The sequence below is a fragment of the Cololabis saira genome, chromosome 23 (assembly GCF_033807715.1).
Source record: "Cololabis saira isolate AMF1-May2022 chromosome 23, fColSai1.1, whole genome shotgun sequence".
NCBI lineage: Eukaryota > Metazoa > Chordata > Actinopteri > Beloniformes > Belonidae > Cololabis > Cololabis saira.
This window is the reverse complement of record NC_084609.1, coordinates 7,022,205-7,040,986: the sequence shown is the minus strand read 5'-3', so window position 1 is coordinate 7,040,986 and position 18,782 is coordinate 7,022,205. Positions and strand designations below refer to the sequence as shown.

Here is an 18,782-nt window from a genome sequence, read left to right as displayed (position 1 = left end):
CAGAAAACTAGAATAAATCTATGAAAGAGGACAACAGATGGTTGTAACGTTGCTTAACTAAAGATTACTGCAACCCTCTTAAAAATAGCTCTTTGGTATTCATCTATCATTGATTATGGCCCTATACTTATGATTACATAACACACCAATAATATCAAAACAAGATTATTCCTCTATCACAATATATCAATTTATATGCTCTGAGAGACTGAAGAGCAGGTAACAATCACCAAAGCCAGTCTGCAGGGAACTGGGGTTTATATATATATATATATATATATATATATATATATATATATATATATATATATATATATATATATATATAAATATATTATATATATATATATATATATATATATATATATATATATATATAAATATATTATATATATATATATATATATATATATATATATATATATATCCATCGATATGGGTGTGTTTTGCACTGCAACAGCCCTTTTTTCTCCTCCAACATTCAGTGTTTCATTATCAGAGCAGACGCTCCCTTAGTTACCAGGGAGGCTGTTAAGTATACACTCAAAAAATAAGCAGACCCTTTTTCCCTTGAACACTAAGAAAACCGAACGGGCCCAAAGTAATGAGACGATGTGGCTGAAGCCCCACACCAAATTGGTCTTTTAAAAAACAAAAAAACCATGCAAAGGTAAATTAATGCCATCGGTATTCTCTCTTCACAGAGAGAGCATTTCAGAGCATTTGAGAGCATGTGAGGATGGCTAAATTAATAAAAAGGATGCCTAAATCAGGTCTTAGATTGGGAAAGTGTAAAAGGGAGGCTGGGAATAAGGGAGTCGGAAAGACAAAGAGGTTGAATTGAAGATGAGAGAGGACAAAAACAGGGAGGAGAGTGTGCAGGTAATGAAGCTAATGCACAAGAAAGAGAAAAACAGGTTTTAAAAGGAAAAAAAAAAAGAAAAAGGGGAGAAATACTCGGGAGCGAGAGGCACCGGGGATCCAGTCATGAGGCAAATAAGCAAATCCATTTGGAGGCAGAATTGGCTGCTCAACCTGGAACGGTGAGCCGGCGTGTCCATGTGCAGGTAATGAGGAGGACTGATGGAGCATCAACGCCAGCTATGAAGTTACTCCCCCCGAGCTGGGGGGGCTCTGGCCCGGTCCGTCTCAGGACCGCTGGGGTTCGTCCAGCTCTCACCGGCCAATCACTGAGCAGCAGAGGGCCATTTCAACACCGGCACCAGCCATGGCTGCAGTCTGAAACCAGCTGCTGTTGAGCACGGTGGAGGTGGCATCATAATCTGGGCTTTACAGGAGGAAAATAAAAATATTTTAGAGGAGGAAGATTTTTTTTTCATTGCGCACTTTTAGGAAAAAAGTCGAAATTTCGAGATTAATGTTGAAATACAATTGAGAAAAAAGTAGAAATGTTGTGAATAAAGTAGAAATTTCGAGAATGTTGAAATACAATTTCGAGAAAAGTCAAAATTTCGAGAATAATGTTGAAATACAATTGAGAAAAAAGTCGAAAAATTTCGAGAATAATGTTGAAATACAATTTTGAGAAAAAAGTCAAAACTTTGAGAAAAAAGTTGAAATGTCGTGAATCAAGGCTAAATTTCGCCTTTTTTCTCAACATTTCAACTTAATTAAATTTTCACCTTTTTCCACGACATTTCCACTTTTTTCTCGAAATTGTACTTCAACATTAATCTTGACATTTCGACTTTTTTCTCGACATTTCCACTTTTTTCTCGAAATTGTACTTCAAAACTAATATTGACATTTCGACTTTTTTCTCGAAGTGCACAATGAAAAAAAAATCTTCCTCTAAAATATTATTTTTATTTTTCTCCTGCCTGGCCCTCATTCTTCCGTAGGGCCTTTTAGCCAAATGGGAATAGAATATATTGACCCATATTATAAACGATGAGTAAGAAAAAGGAAAAAAAAAGTGTAATCATTCCACTGCAACTGTCAGTAGCTCGTGTTTTGCTTCTTTCCAGATTAAACAAGGACCGTTAACGAAGACAAGCAGCGCAAAAATGTGCATACTGGACGCTCTCAGAGCAAAGGGTGACACCGAAAACACATAAAGCCAATTATCTTGTGAGAAAAATGACATGTTTAACTCTAACGCAGCAGATGTTGAGAGGAAAATAAGATGGAACGGTTCTCCGTTCACGCCCTCAGCCTTCTCTCAGAGCCAACGCCGACTTTATTACCTCGTCTACAGGATAAACTCCTGAAAGCAAACATGCCGGAGGCTGGAGGCAGCCAGCCAGAGACAACCCCCGGCCAACGCAGTGGGAGTCCGAGGAGGGGCTAATCAGAACAAAGGAGAACAAATAACCAGTCTGACTCCAGTCCTGGAGAATAATTCTAAATCAGCAGGGCTGGAGGAGAAACTGCTGCAAAGACGGGGAGGTAAAAGCAGGATACGAGGAGCTGCACATGTGATAATCAGCCATACGGCAACACAACATGTTATATTACATTACGCGCTCTGCCAGCCTCTCGCCTCCTCTCCCTCCCTCGTTTTCATCCATCCCTCTCATCCCTCTCATCCCTCTCTCGTCCCTCGGCCTCCGAACGTCACTCTGCTGGAGTGACGGGGCCGAGGGGCGGCGCCGACCGCCTGATATTTCTGCACCGATGAACCGGAGGCTGTTGCAAACCTGCCCCCGAGGACCTTCTGCTAAGAGCTCGCTAGCATCCCTCAAAAGAACGGGGCCAAGGACACAGAGGCAAATGCACGGACAAAAAAAAAAAACTGTAAATACAGCCCTAAAAACACGAAAATACACCACACACGGACAGAAAGGACGAGGGGAAGGCTGCAGAAGCGTCGGATGATGATGATGATGAGCTGCTTTCCGAGGGTCGCCGTCCTTGTGACTGGGCGCATTTTTCTGACAACGTTTTCAAAGTCAGCACGTAAAAATTCTGCAACTCATGTAAATGTATAATTCAGCAGGCAGAGAAGGTGCGACTGGGCGAGATGTCGCCGAGGATGTCTTGCTCATTTAAAAAGGGAGAGAGTCACAGAGAGAGGGAGGGAAACATGCGTGTGCCCTTGACTTTGCAGGTGACTGCCATGTGTGTGTAGATGGGGAATAAGGCAGATAAGGATGGGAATAACGTTTACGTGTGATTTCACCGGGCTGTAAGCGGATCTGGCAGACTGCTGAATTTGCAGCTTGGAATTGGGGGAAAAGGAAGATGAAGATGGGAGGAGAGAGAAAGAAAGAGAGAGAACTGGGAGTTGGGGTGTAAATAACGCACACATCACCGGGTGCACTGATCTCTCTCTCTTTCTCTCTTTCTCTCTCACGCCAGAGCATCAGATTATGTAATCTTCCAGGCGTATGAGAAAACTTCTGTCAGCTCTTTGCTGTTGTGCGGCGGCTGGTTAATTTCGTGCGCGCGGCGCTGAGAGGGGAGATTACGGCGGCAGCGGTCAACACGCACGCAGGAAAAAAAAAGCCACAGAAGCCATCAGGGCTCGGTAAATCCCGGGGAAGGCCTGGGATTTAGCGGAGCAGGAGGAGAGGCGTCCGGCTCTGCAGAGGCGAAGGTCTGGCCAGGGTCGGCTCTGCAGCTGCTCGCGGCCTGCAGGCTGCAGAGGCGCCGCCGCTCACACGAGCCAGCAAACTTCATCTCACTTACATGAGATGAAGTCTCAATTAGTGTTGATTCTGTCAGCATGTTTCAGTTTTATTCTAGTCTTTTGGGTCCAGCTATCATTTTAGTTTATTAGTTTTAGTCACATTCATTCTCCTTTTAGTCGTGACAAGTTTCAGTCGACTAAAAGTCTGAGCATTTTAGTCTTGTTTTTATTCCTCTACGATATTGCATTATACAGGACTGTCTCAGAAAATTAGAATATTGTGATAAAGTCCTTTATTTTCTGTAATGCATAAATGTCATACATTCTGGATTCATTACAAATCAACTGAAATATTGCAAGCCTTTTATTATTTTAATATTGCTGATCATGGCTTACAGCTTAAGAAAACTCAAATATCATATCTCAAAAAATTAGAATATTCTGGGAATCTTAATCTTAAACTGTAAACCATAATCAGCAATATTAAAATAATAAAAGGCTTGCAATATTTCAGTTGATTTGTAATGAATCCAGAATGTATGACATTTTTGTTGTTTTAATTGCATTACAGAAAATAAAGAACTTGATCACAATATTCTAATTTTCTGAGACAGTCCTGTATATTTAATTATCGTTATCCTCAGGTGATACAGGTTCTTTGACGACGATATTTAGTCATAATTTGCGTTGAACAAAGCAACTTTAGTCTAAATCAAGGTCTTTACTTGAAAACCACATCAACGTTTAAGCTCTTTGATAGATTTAACAGATTGGAAATGATCATAAAGATGACATTATGCACCAAATGTCTAATTTAACTGATTTTTGACTAGTGTGTCATCAATATACTGTTCCTGGGTCAGATGACGCTCTATTACACTCTCAGCCTCTCTCGTCCTTTAGGGCCAAATAAAAAAAAAAAAAAAAATAAAAATACCACCCCAAAAGCAAAACTGGCTCGGCTCCAAATGAATTCACTGGTGACGCAACTCTCTGGCAGTCCGACGCACCGAGTCGTGCTTTTTCATCCAGGGCTCATTCATCCAGCGTCTAACAACAGAACTGCTCTGAGTTGGTTCCAAAAAGCTATTGAAGATGCAAAGACGCGGCGGACGGCCGTGACCTTCAGAGCGTCACCAAAGCTGCAGAGACGCAGCTTCCTGCGCATCTCGCCCGTGCATCCCAGCCCACGGTGGAAGAGAGCGATGCACCCTGGGAATCAGGCGAACGCATCCACATGCCCACCCTAAAGGGATTAGGAGAAGCATTTAAAGCAGGCGACCTCCATCTACATCAAATACGGGATAAAAGCTGTGACAGCATCAGTGCTCTGCTGGATAAGAGCAACTTTCCCTACTTTCCGCCTTGTTATTCCTTATTTTTGTCAGTCAAAGCTGCTCGGCTGCCACCCGCACTTCCCCGGGATGAAGGAGACTGATGTCAAAACTCGTCACCGACTTTCTGCTCGCGTGTCGCTGGTCGTGTCAGAGTTCCTCGCGTCTCAACACCTGTCCAACTCTGGCTGAATCACAAAGAGCTGCGGTGACAGAAGTAAGAAAGACGGATGCAAAAAAAAAAAAAAAGCTGGAAAACATTGAAGGAATGTTTGTGTTATTATGAACTTATGAATCTCAGTTCTCTCGCTGATGTTGCCTGGCGACAACAGCGAGGGGAAGAAAGCATTTCCATGGCTTTGGGGCTCAGGAGAGACGACAAAGACCGCCGTCGCTCACGGAAACCAAACAGAGCTGTTATTACGGTATATAAGTACATGGAGCATTTACAGATGACTGAGAATGATTTATAGGTAGCACAAAGGGCCCACTCAACAAATCCTGCATTTCTTTTTTCATTTAAATCTCTAAAACTTGCCCGAGGCCTATTTCTTTTTTCTCAGACAGAAAATGTAGGTTTTTTTTAAATACCTGACATGTTCGGCGATCTGTTCGCCTTCAGAGTGTCAGAGCGTGACTCACCTGTCAGATCTGACAGGTGAGTCACGCCTCCCTCTCAACATCAGCTGATAAATGACGGGTCACACACTCCATCTTGTGATTCTGATGAAGGCGAAACATGTCAGGTATTTAAAAAGCCTACATTTTTTGTCTGAAAAAAAGAAATGGCAAATTAAAATTGTAATCCAGAGACTGATACAACCCTTTCCACCAAACCGGTTCCAGGGCTGGTTCTTGAGTTTGGAAACGGTCTTTCTGTTTCCACTGACAAAGAACTGGTTCCAAGGTAGCACCAACTCTTTGCCGGTCTAGAGGAAAGAACCGCTTACGTAAGCGTAGGAGGGGGGGGAAAGTTATTAAGACCAACGGCAATAGCAAGACTGGGAGACGGAGACATTTTCAAATAAGAATGAATCTGGATGCAGCAAAGCATCATGGGTCTGGGGAGGAGACAACCTGTCTCTTAGAGATGTGTCCATGGAGGAGCTACGAGGACCAAGTCCTATTAGAGCAGATACCTGGTTGTTGCTGCAACTTTCACGCAAACGCAGCAACGTAACTGACGTTTGGAGTAGGCCTGTGTTGAAAAAAAATTGATTTTCCGATTCTAAATCGATCCTCATTAATTCCAAAAAATTGATTTGTATGTCTAAAGATAGACTTTTTTTCTTTCTTTTTTTTCTCTTTTTGTATTTTTTTGTTTATGCCCAAAAAAGGAATGTTTTGTTGGACACAAGAACAACTAGTGTCATGTTTTTGCCTTTAAATATGTTTAAAGGTATGAAAACATTAAAGTTTTCAGTTATAATTGCATAAATTGTCCATATTTCATTACTTTATATACTGTCTTGGGGTTACATTTGCATAAAATGCTAAAAACCAAATTCTCAAAAATTAAAAAACCGTAATAGATCGAAAACGGAAAAAATTTAAACGGCCTCTGTTTCCTCCCTGGATCTGTTATAATTCTGCCCCACGATGTTTCTGAAAGCAGTTCTATCAGCATTCTGGGAGCTGATTGGTCCTTACAGCATCATTAGCTGCAATACTTGCTGTTGAATCTCAATATAATACTAGTATTAATATGTTGCAGAACTACAGTCATAATTCATGCAACAGCTCAAAAAACAGTTTTAATAACACTAACCCAAACCAATATTGGAATCAAATCAAATCTTGACAATCGATTCTGAATCTTAAGAATCTGAATCGATTCTTGACATTTAAATTGATCCCCAGCCCTAGTTTGCAGCGATGTGACTCCCCTTAGCACCTGAGCTGTGGAAAAGCAAGTTGAACTAGTTGTAAACCAGAACCAGCTCTGGAACCGGTTTGGTGGAAAAGGGGTAAAAATGATTTCCCAAGTTCTGTAAAGACCTATCTAGTTTCATCCAGGTGTGAGATGTGCAGACGACCATGTAACACCTTACGACACGAGGAGGACGCTTTCGTTGGCTTTGATAACGGCAAGAAATCAGGGATGAAAAGTGAGTTTTGATAGTTGAGTAACGGAGGTGAAGGAAAGATACAGAACAAAGCTAGTGGCTGGTATGTGGAGGCTTGTGCAGTCCTGACCATAGAAGGAGAAACACTGAGGTATGGGATTATATACCTTTAGCAGACCTGGGGGGGGGTGGAGCGACACTGGAGTCAGCTGGACTTTCAGCTGGGAGCGTCGCAGCATCAGCGGCGAGGGGTGGGGGGGGCTCAAACAAGATTATGTACTTCAATCAGGCTCGGCCAAGGACGCGTCACCGGGCTGAATGTCAGGAAGATGCTGCTCCGAGTGCTTTTGACCATCGACACAGACGGACAGGTGAATCAGAACGGTGGATTCACACTGAAAGTCTGTCGACGCCTGCAGTGGGCGGGGCTTAAAGCTGCAGAACTGGAGGAACAAAGTGCATATAGTCTACATATATCTATATATAGCGTGCACATCTTCAGTTTCCTATTTCACCATGGATCACACTTTGGGAAGCCTTTATATTTTAGCGTTATTTCCGTATAGATAAGAGTGAGTTTGATGCTCCTTAACAAGTTTGGTCCTGGATCAACAGCAACCATCATCGTTGGTCCCGGTGAAGCTGCAGTCTGTCTGCGGTGAACACTGACACACCGTCATATTTGGTCATAATGTTTAAACTGTGTTTTGTGATTAATAAACACGATTTTTAATTATTTTGCGTTGGATCGATGTAGCAAATAAAATCGTTAGGACCATCCAGCTCCTCAACCATCAGTTACGTGTTTCACATGAACAGTTCAGGTAAAAACGGCAGTCAAATGATCAAAAATGGCAGTTTTCTGGATGAAATATATTAATTCCTGATAAAATAAGTTTGTTAGTGCACAGCTCTGCCCATGTACGCATGTGAATGAGTGTATGTTTGTGTGTACATGAAAGTACAATCTGCATTGAGGCTTCTTGCTTTGGGAATCACGTGATTGGACGCTGCCTCGGCGTCGCCGCTGCTCATTTGCATAAAGTTGAGATTTTTCAACTTCAAATTGACGCTCTGGACGCCTCCAACGCCTCTTGCAGCGCTTTCATAGAAAATGAATGGCAGCCGGACACCTATGGCGCTTTCAGTGTGAATCCAGGGTAAGAATCGGCAGCAACAGAAAGATCCCGGGTGTTTTGTTTTCAAGGACTCTCAGTTACGCAGGTGCAGTTTTCAGTTTTCGGGGGAAAGTGTCCGGCGTGATCCGAGGACCGTCAGAGCAGCTGAACAGGGATCGGATGCTCCATCGGAGGACAGGATAAAGGGGAACACGTGACGGACAGACAGACGGGGGGCCACGGCGAGGGGAGTGATGAAACGAGACGAGTCCCGTGACATGAAGTCTTTAGCGGGCGCCGTCACATCCTCCCCCGCTCTCTCCTCCGTCCCCCGCTCTCCCACTCCGAGAGCCATCAGAGTGCGTTAATCTCCTTCAAGGTTGGATAATTGCAGCAGAAAAAGGAAAACTCAAACAGAAAGCACACTATTTTAGAGGTATTAATCCTCTAAAAACTCCTCAGAACTGCACAATTCCTCGTCACAAAGACCCACAAGGCCTTTGGTGAAATCCTACGTCCTCGTCCTAATTCTATTTAGCTCTCGACTTAAATTTTGCACGAGGTCCTTTAAATGACGAACCAATTAACAATAAAAGAGGAGAAAGACGGACACATCTTTTGATTAATTTTGCTGCCAGTCGCCGTTTTGTTTACCTGGCGCAGAGATAGGAAGGGAGGAAGATGCCTCACTCTGTTGATATTTTTATTGATAGCGATGATTTTTATTATTGGTTTTTGTCAACAACTCCTACCATGACTTTTAAAGTTCTCTGCAGAATATACAACATGTGACCTTTCATCTAAGACTGTCCTCTGCAGAGTCAAAGCACAACATTCAGATTAAAGTTATTAGGTAGTTTTGCTTGTGTGGTGGATAAAAACATCTCCTGGCGACGTAGAGGTTAGAATCTGACAGGACTTTAATAATGCATTACAGTTGTTCATTAACTTCTACGTCTTCAGGCCATTTCAATTATTTGCTCGTTTCTTACTTTATTTTTAACTTCCAAAAAAATAAAAAGGAACTTAATAGTAAAAAACTGTGAAAACCCTGATTTGAAGCTCAGAGTTCACCGGTTTCCATGTCATGGCTCCATTACTTCGTTTCATTTAACTTGTGGGAAATGTTCCCCCCAGTTTTCACTGGTTCTGGTACAGTACGCTCCACAGTCACTGGTCTTTCCATCATCATAACTCCTGAACCGTGCCAAAATAAGGGCACAGGTTTCTGGCACTGTTTTAAAAAGGGCTACCAAACCCAGTGATACACCGGGCCTAAACGCTGGTGCTGGAAGTGCAGGATCAAACCGAGCTGCTCGGAGGAAACGTCTCGAGAGCAACAAACAGAAAACGCGCTTATGGAAACTCAAATGTCAGCCCCGTCTGTGCTGCCAGAGCCTCTGTTCCCGACTGCTGCCGGATCAGCTGCTGCCAGCGAATCCAAGAATATCAGAGGAAAAGCTGCAACAAGATGTTATCGAGACGCTATCAAAGGAAAAAAACAACAAAAATGCAATGTTTTTGACTAAAAAAGAAGATGCTTCGTAAGCAACAACCTACATGAATCCAAACAGAGATAAAGATGCTAAACTAAGGCAGGCGGGGATTTAAGGAGAGGGCGGGGACACTTAAATAACAGCAAATTAATTTATAGCTGAATCATGTAAATGAAGTAGAAGTAAAGGAGTAGACGGAGTAGTAGTAGAAGAACTAGAAGTAGAAGGAGTAGAAGTACCAGAAGTGAAGACAAAGAAATAGAAGTAGAAGAAGTAGAATTAGTAGAAGTAAAGTAGTAGTAGTAGTAGTAGAAGAACTAGAAGGAGTAGAAGTATCAGAAGTAAAGAAGTAGAATCAGTAGAAGTAGAATTAGTAATAGAAGTAGTAGAAGTAAAAGAAGTAGAAAAACTAGAAGTAATAGAATAGTAGAAGTACAAGAAGTAGAAGAATTAGTAGAAGAAGTAGAAGTAAAGAAGAAGTAGAAGTAGTAGTAGTAGAAGAACTAGAAGTAGAAGGAGTAGAAGTATCAGAAATAAAGTAGAAGCAGTAATAGAAGTAGAAGAAGTAGAATCAGTAGAAGTAGAATTAGTAATAGAAGTAGTAGAAGTAAAAGTAGAAGTAAAAGTAGAAGTAAAAAAACTAGAAGTAATAGAATAGTAGAAGTACAAGAAGTAGAAGAATTAGTAGAAGAAGTAGAAGTAGTACAAGTAAAGAAGAAGTAGAAGTAGTAGTAGTAGAAGAACTAGAAGAAGTATCAGAAATAAAGAAGTAGAAGTATCAGAAATAAAGAAGTAGAAGTATCAGAAATAAAGAAGTAGAAGCAGTAATAGAAGTAGAAGTAGAATCAGTGGAAGTAAAGTAGAATTAGTAATAGAAGTAGTAGAAGTAAAAGTAGAAGTAATAGAAGTAGAAAAACTAGAAGTAATAGAAGTAAAGAAGAAGTAGAAGTAATAGTAGAAGTACAAGAAGTAGAAGAATTAGAAGTAGTAGAAGTAAAGAAGTAGTAGTAGTAGAAGAACTAGAAGTAGAAGGAGTAAAAGTATCAGAAGTAAAGAAATAGAAGCAGTAATAGAAGTAGTAGAAGTGGAATCAGTAGAAGTAAAGAAGTAGAATTAGTAATAGAAGTAGTAGAAGTAAAGAAGTAGAATAGTAAAAGTAGAAGTAGTAGAAGAAGTAGAAGAATTAGAAGAATTAGTAGCATAAGTAAAGAAGAACTAGAAGTAGTAGAGGGAGGAAGGATTTAAGGAGAGGGCGTGGACACTTAATAACAATTAATTTATAGCTGAATCATGTAAATGCTCCACACTTGTATGACCTTTTAACCTTCAGACTTCACAAATAAGGGTTTAAATAGCTATAAGGACTGTACCAACGTTCCAAGAGCTGCTGATGTGCAAGATCAGAAACATGCTGAGATGTGGAGAAAATAAAAGACGTCTTATTCAAACCCGGTGCGATGTTTCAGTCCCATCGGCCTCGTATTCACCTCGGTCGCTCCAACTAAGCACTTTCAGGTCCACGGCGAGACCTCGCTACACTTTTACTATCCTGGGTCCCTGCTGGACCACCAACGCAGGGTTTTCTTTAATGAGAGAGAGTGTGTGTGTGTGTGTGTGTGTGTGTGTGTGTGTGTGTGTGTGTGTGCTCCACGTCTACAGCCACAGGGACGATAAAGAGAGGTCAACGAGAGAGGAGGAAGAGCGACCAGCCCGACCTACAACCAGCCGACTCCAGGACAAAACGTCCAGCTGTCTCTTCAAACGAGAGAAAGACGTTAAAACATTGTTTTTTTTATTTAAATAAAAACGTCAAGCTCTCAGGTTTTTTTCAAGATGCTCTCTCCGGGTTAATTAGAGCACCGAGCTTCACCTCCTCTGCCTTCAAGTTGCATCGTTTGCATTCTCACGCATGCAGCTGATTGCTTTGTGCTCGACTCACATCCACACCCCCCCCAAAAAAAAACAAAGCAGGCACTGGCAACATCAGCTATAATCACCGTCTGTCTGGTCGGTCCTCAGATCGGGTCAGAACTGTGTACTGGAGGACGGGGGTGAAAGGGTGAAAGGGTGAGGAAGGGTGAAGAAATCCAGCACTGACGTGGAGGTTGCCAGATCTGGCTGACAGGTTCCAACCAAAAACGCCATGTAAAACCCACCAAAATAAGGAAAAACGAGCCCAAATCATACACTCTCTATGTTAAAAATCAACAATAAAACACTTCCTGACAGTATTCAGAAGCTCTTCCAAAGCAGTTAGCCAATATGAACCAAGGGGAACATTTATATTCAGGAAAACAAAGGCAAGAACCAACGTTAAACAACGATGATCTCAGTGACAGGATTAATCTGTGGAACAGCTGAGATACAGAAATTAAAATGTGGAGCACGTTACTACAATTCAAATGTATGTGCTTATATATACTGTATGGAATGATATTTAGTAATGACATGTGGAATATGCTGTATGTTTGTGTACAGTTATTTTGTTTAAACTCTGGCAACCTCTCATATGGATTTATTTATGTATTTTGTTTCATTCACTAAATCCTAAATGCACTAGTTTATAAAAGCTAACTTTTTTTTTTTTTTTTTTTTTTTTTTTTTTTTTTTTTTTTTTTTAAAAAGGGTAGGCGTCATAAGCTTAGGCTTCAGTCTACACCTTTTGGTCCTTACACCAAAAATTATATATTTTTTGTATTACACTGACGATTTACACTTGTACTTTGGGTTATTTGTGTTGTGGAAATTGTAAGGACCAATAAACTAAACTAAACTAAAATCCAATCCAATCCACTTTATTTGTATAGCACATTTTAAAAACAACAAGGTTAACAAAGTGCTGCACAATGAGTAAAATAAAACATGATAAAATAGTAAAAAACTAAAAACAGAGTAAAATAGATAAGAGCACATAAGAGCACGAAATAAAAACACACCAGACAGACAACAACCAGTGATTCATAAACATAAAAGACAAGACAGAGAACACACAACTCTCACGCTGGATTAAAAGCCAAAGAATAAAAATACGTTTTAAGACGAGATTTAAAAATGTCTACTGTGGGGGCCATTTTAATGTGGGGAGGTAGCTCGTTCCATAGTTTAGGGGCTATAACTGAAAAACTGTCTATTAAATAAATTATTATCACAACACCACTAAATAGCCCCCAAAAAAGTTCAGTCTCCAAACAAAGACTAAAATTAAATTGAGTAGATTAAATCAAATAAAACAGAGTAAATTGTGTACGTTTCTACTTTTCTCTGCCAAAATGGAAACCAGGAAAAGCAGCCCAAATATATATCTTTCAGCGCTCCAGACGGGGGGTGAGGCTGAATTGTAACAGGGTGTCAGGGATGCGTTCTCTTGCTGGCAGAGATTGGACATGGCGGGGTCTGTGTGTTCTCGCGGCCTGCAAGATGGATTTTACTTATTGAAGGCGAAGGTTCACCTGCGCACCGGCCAGATATACAACTCTTTCTTTTTCAGTGTTTGAAGGAGGAGGAGGAGAGGGGGGTAGATGGAGAGTAATTGTAACAAAAGGAGGAGAGAGCCGATAGCTGAGAGCGTGAAAACACACACTACGGACATGACGGAGAGAACAGAACCTCCTCTCAGCTCCGCAGTAGTGGAACATGTCATAGCTGGGACGAGGGCGGGGCTTATGGCCAGGGGCGGGGCTTATGGCCAGGGGCGGGGCTTATGTCCGGGCCCTTTGCAGCCTGGAGCCAGTTAAATAGCACTAACATCGTCTCCCGTTCGTCCAGACCACTTCACTTTTTGGAGGCTCATCCCTTTTCAAGGTCTAACAGTAACCAATGACAACACATCCGGGTCCCTACATACTAACCACCAGCCCTCTGATTGGCTGAGACATAACCAGTATATAATGTACTGTAACAGGTTGGATTAACTTTGCACAACAACATAGTCCAACAAACCACAAAAACAGCCTAATAAAACTAATACATTTCAGACACAAATTTAACGCATTTGTAGGAGTTCAGCACCACGGATAGTCACTCTGAAATCACCGTCTGATCCACTTCAACTAATGACAGTAGTGGAGTAAAATAGGCACGGCGGCCCATAAATTCACATACGAGTAGTAGAAGTATTGTGTCCTACTCACCACTACTTGAAGGTACTCGGTCAGTCTTGCGCTCCGCAAACTTGCCCGGGTATGAATCGCTGCTAGTCATGTTCATCTCCCACAGGAGGAGGATTAGAGCCAACAAAATATGCTTGTAGCTTGGGCAATTTGGCTTTTTCTTGCTCCATTTTTTCTTTTTCTTTGCGTTTTATCGCTCCACTTTGGTGTTCATAACTCCCGCTCATGTTTAGGCTGTAGGATTACTGCGCTCTGTTGACAAGTGATGGATGATGACGTTGATAGACGGCTGTTGATGACCAACGATTTTACCCAAAATACATTTGGAGATTCACTTGCAATTTTTGTTTTAATGTTAACTGTGTGAAAATCTCAGCACAACATATTATACAATGCTTTATACCCAGTACTCGAGTTGTGGGGGGATGAGGGGTAATGGCATCCCCCCTTGAAATAAAAACGGTCAAAATCATCCCCCCTGTAAAACTGCCATCCCTCCTTTCCATCCCTTATGTCATTTCATCAATGAATGTGGCTTTACTGCTATTTCAACATTTAGAGTCATCACCAGAAAAATAACACCAGAAAAATAACTTATTTGACCATTTTCACCTGTTTCAAGTAAATTTTCACTTGAAATAAGTAGAAAAATCTGCCAGTGGAACAAGATTTATCTTCTTATTACAAGCAAAAAAATCTTGTTCCACTAGTAGATTTTTCTACTTATTTCAAGTGAAAATCTACTTGAAACAGGTGAAAATTGTTGTTTCTTCCAGTGATGAGTCTTGTTTTAAGTGAAATGAGATTTTTTTACTAAAATTAGACATTTTAACAAGAAATAAGACACTTATTCCTGTTAAGATTTTGAGTTTTTGCAGTGATCCATTTTTCTTATCCTGTGAAGGACAGAGTCATATTGATAAGTTCAGAAAAGTGTTTTTTATTGTTGTGTTTTGATGTATTTGATGTAAGCCCAGTGGATATTTAAAGCTTACAGAAGGCTGCATTTAACTGCTGCTATGTCATTCCTGCAGTATTTCTGCAGCTGTTTTGGTCAGTACTATTATTTGTAATATATTATATTATTTGTAATCAGCACAAATTATCTGTCCCCATATGATAAAATCCACCATCCACCCTGATTTTTTTTTACAACTTGAGTACTGTTTATACCTAATCTGAACCAAGTGGTGCCTGCGGCCCGGGCCCCCCCAGCCCCCCCTGAAGCCCCGCCCCTGCAGATCCGGCGGTACATCACATTTACACGGGCGGGACGAGGCATTTGTGTGTCCTCAAGGACCCAAATAAGTAGAAGAGAGAGAGAATAAGTTGGATGGGGAGGAAGAGGACGACGGGGACAGCTGGCCGGCCACTCGCTGCATCTGCCAGGGGTGACTCGCCGAGCCAGAATGAAAATGCGAGGCGGGATCGCCGTGGGAACGGCCTCCATCCATCACGCGAGTCCCATCCAGGAGCGACAGCCTCGATGATAACAGGAAATGTGTCCATTTGCAGCGCTGGACGCGGCGGCGGTACAGTACCGCAGCGTTTTAACGACCCGCAGTCCCGACTGTATGTTAATGCCTTTAAATGTGATTTATGTCCCCAAAACAACGACCTGCCGCCGTCCCTGCCGAGCAGCCCGTCTTTATTAGGACAAAGAGCTTTTTATTTGAGTTGTGGGGCTTCACTCCCGTCAAGTTCTTCATCTCTGTTAATGAATCTCTGATGGAGGCGGGGGTGTGGGGGGGACGTCAGCTTCACGGGGGGAGGCGCAGGCTGCCGGGGGACGGAACCACATCAGCTCCACCCACGAGGGAGGGACACCCACCTTTACTGACCGCTGGGAACCGGGACCGGATTTAGAGTAGTAGAAGAAGAAGAAGTAGAAGAAGTAGAAGTAGTAGTAGTAGTAGAAGAAGTAGAAGTAAAGAAGTATAAGAAGTAGCAGTAGTAGTAGAAGTAAAGAAGAAGTAGAAGTAGTAGTATAAGAAGTAGTAGAAGGAGTAGAAGAAGTAGTAGAAGTATAAGTAAATAAGAAGTATAAGTATAAGTAGTTTAAGTAGTAGTAGAAGAAATAGTAGAACTAGAAGTAGAAGAAATAGAAGTAGTAGAAGTATAAAAAGTAGTAAAGAAGAATAAGAAGTAAAGAAGAAGTAGAATTAGAAGAAGTAGAAGTAGAAGTAAATAAGAAGTAGTAGTAGAAGAAATAGTAGAAGTAGTAGTAGAATTAGAAGTAGAAGTAGTAGAAGTATAAGTAGAAGTAGTAGAAGTAGTAGAACTAGAAGTAGTAGAACTAGAAGTAGAAGTAGTAGAACTAGAAGTAGAAGTAGTAGAAGTAGAAGTAGAAGTAGTAGAACTAGAAGTAGAAGTAGTAGAACTAGAAGTAGAAGAAGTAGAAGTAGAAGTAGAAGTAGTAGAACTAGAAGTAGTAGAACTAGAAGTAGAAGTAGTAGAACTAGAAGTAGAAGTAGTAGAACTAGAAGTAGAAGTAGTAGAACTAGAAGTAGAAGTAGTAGAACTAGAAGTAGAAGTAGTAGAAGTAGAAGTAGAAGTAGTAGAACTAGAAGTAGTAGAACTAGAAGTAGAAGTAGAAGTAGTAGAAGTAGAAGTAGAAGTAGTAGAACTAGAAGTAGAAGTAGTAGAACTAGAAGTAGAAGTAGTAGAACTAGAAGTAGAAGTAGAAGTAGTAGAAGTAGAAGTAGAAGTAGTAGAACTAGAAGTAGAAGTAGTAGAACTAGAAGTAGAAGTAGTAGTAGAAGTAGAAGTAGTAGTAGAAGTAGAAAAAGTAGTAAAGAAGAAGTAGAAGAAGGAAGTAGAAGTAAAGAAGAAGTAGAATTAGAAGAAGTAGAAGGAGAAGTAGAAGTACAAGGAGAAGAAGTAGAAGTAGTAGAAGTATTATAAGTAGAAATAGTAGAAGTAAAAGTAGTAGAAGTAAAGAAGAAGAACCTGTAAAAGTAGAAGGAGAAGAAAAAGAAATGGAAGTAGAAGAAGTAGAAGTACAAGGAGAAGTAGAAGAAGGAAGTAGAAGTAAAGAAGAGGTAGAATTAGAAGAAGGAGAAGTACAATGAGAAGTAGAAGTAGTAGAAGTATTATAAGTAGAATGAGTAGAAGAAGTAGAAGTAAAGAAGAAGTAGAAGGAGTAGAAGAAGTATAATTAGCAGTAGTAGTAGAAGTATAAGTATAAGTAGTAGAAGTAAAGAAGAAGTAGAATTAGAAGGAGAAGTAGAAGTACAAGGAGAAGAAGTAGAAGTAGTAGAAGTATTATAAGTAGAAGGAGTAGAAGTAAAAGTAGTGGAAGTAAAGAAGAAGAAGTAGAACATGTAGAAGAAGTAGAAGGAGAATAAATAGAAATGGAAGTAGAAGAAGTAGAAGTACAAGGAGAAGTAGAAGAAGGACGTAGAAGTAAAGAAGAGGTAGAATTAGAAGAAGTAGGAGGAGAAGTAGAAGTAGTAGAAGTAAAAGTAGTAGAAGAAGAAGTAGTAGAAAAAGAACCTGTAGAAGAAGTAGAAGAAATAGAAATGAATGTAGAAGAAGTAGAAGTACAAGGAGAAGAAGAAGGGGGGGAGTAGGAGAAGAAGGAAGAGGAAGAAGAGGACGACCAGGAGGAAGGAACCGTGACGATGCAGGTTGTATCTTCAGCTCTCAGATACTGAAACACTAAACTAGATGTTATCCGGCGTCTCTGCAGGAGATTTAGCGAGTAGTTAAAGTGAGGGATGTCCCGGTGTGACGGCTTCATGCTAGCCGTTAGTCACCAGGGGGGGTGGCGTCTGTGTTTACGGCGACACCCACCTTCTCCTTGCGCTGCCGGCACGGCTCCTCGGCCGACACCAGCGTCTTGTAGTAGGAGCTGCGCTCGGCCGTGAAGTGGACCTTGGACAGAGCGTTCTCCACCAGCGCCACCGACAGGTTCAGGCCCTCGATGTGCAGCCAGCCGATGAAGTTCCCGGCCTTGTCCATGTTCTCCACCTCCACCTCCACCTGGGCACAGAAGAGAGGAGGGGGGGGTCAGTTATCACGGTATCATCGGCCCGGGTCAGCCTGGCATTTACACTCGTCCCCCACCACACAGCCATGCCCACTTCAGATTAACTCCAGTCCTTGACATTTGCAATTAAGCACCGGCTGCTTTCTCCAACATGGCCGCTCACATCTGCTGCAGGCTGCTGCAGATTTGACTGAGTTAGACTTTTTTTAATACCATTTTCAAACAAAATTTAAGACCAAAAAGACGAGTCACTAGGAAATCCAGCGCTGAGGTCGAGGTTGCCAGATCTGGCAGGTTTCAGCCCAAATGCAATGTAAAACACAGGGTGGTCCTTAAAAAGTTTAAAATTTCATTTTTGCTCAAATAAGGCCTATAAATGTCTTAATTTGTCTTAAATCTCAATCAAAGGATCTTAATTTTAGAGGGAATGTCATTAAAAAGTTTATTTAATCGTTTTGAGGAGAATCTCCAGGGGAGTTTCTAAATCTGTGTTGCAAATACTGAAAAACCAGCCTAAAATCATACTTTCTTTATGTTAAAAAAGTCAATTATTAAATGCATAATACATTTCAAGCTTCACAACACCACTAAATAGCCCAAAAAAAGTTCAGGCTCCAAACAAAGACTACAATTAAATTGTGTAGATTAAAGCAAATATCAGTGAGTTTATTGTGTAAGTTTCTACTTTATTAATAATTTCTCTTAAATATTTAGTAAAAAAAAAAAAAAAAAACAGGAAAAGCAGCCCAAATATATATTTTTCAGCCCAATTGGGCTGAAACTTGCCCAACCTGGCAACACATATTTAGAACCTCCGCAGGAGATTCTCCTCAAAACGATGATATAAACTTTTTAATGATGACTGGAAACATTCCCTCTAAAATTATCAAATATGTAATACATTTCAAGCTTCACAACACCACTAAATAGCCCAAAAAAAGTTCAGGTTCCAAACAAAGATTATAATTAAATTGAGTAGATTAAAGCAAATCAAATATCAGTGAGTTTATTGTGTACGTTTCTACTTTTCTCTGCCATAATGGAAACTTCTTTGTTAATAATTTCTCCTAAATATT

At 40.9% G+C, this 18,782-nt stretch overlaps 1 protein-coding gene across 1 annotated transcript in view; it reads right to left on the bottom strand.

Annotated features, from left to right (window-relative positions):
- The window catches only part of snd1 (staphylococcal nuclease and tudor domain containing 1), a 275,137-nt gene that overhangs the window by 86,706 nt on the left and 169,649 nt on the right, over positions 1–18,782 (bottom strand). The window contains exon 17 of the mRNA XM_061714247.1: positions 17,511–17,699. Within this exon, the coding sequence (XP_061570231.1) occupies positions 17,511–17,699 (189 nt within the window). The remainder of the gene's footprint in view (positions 1–17,510; positions 17,700–18,782) is intronic.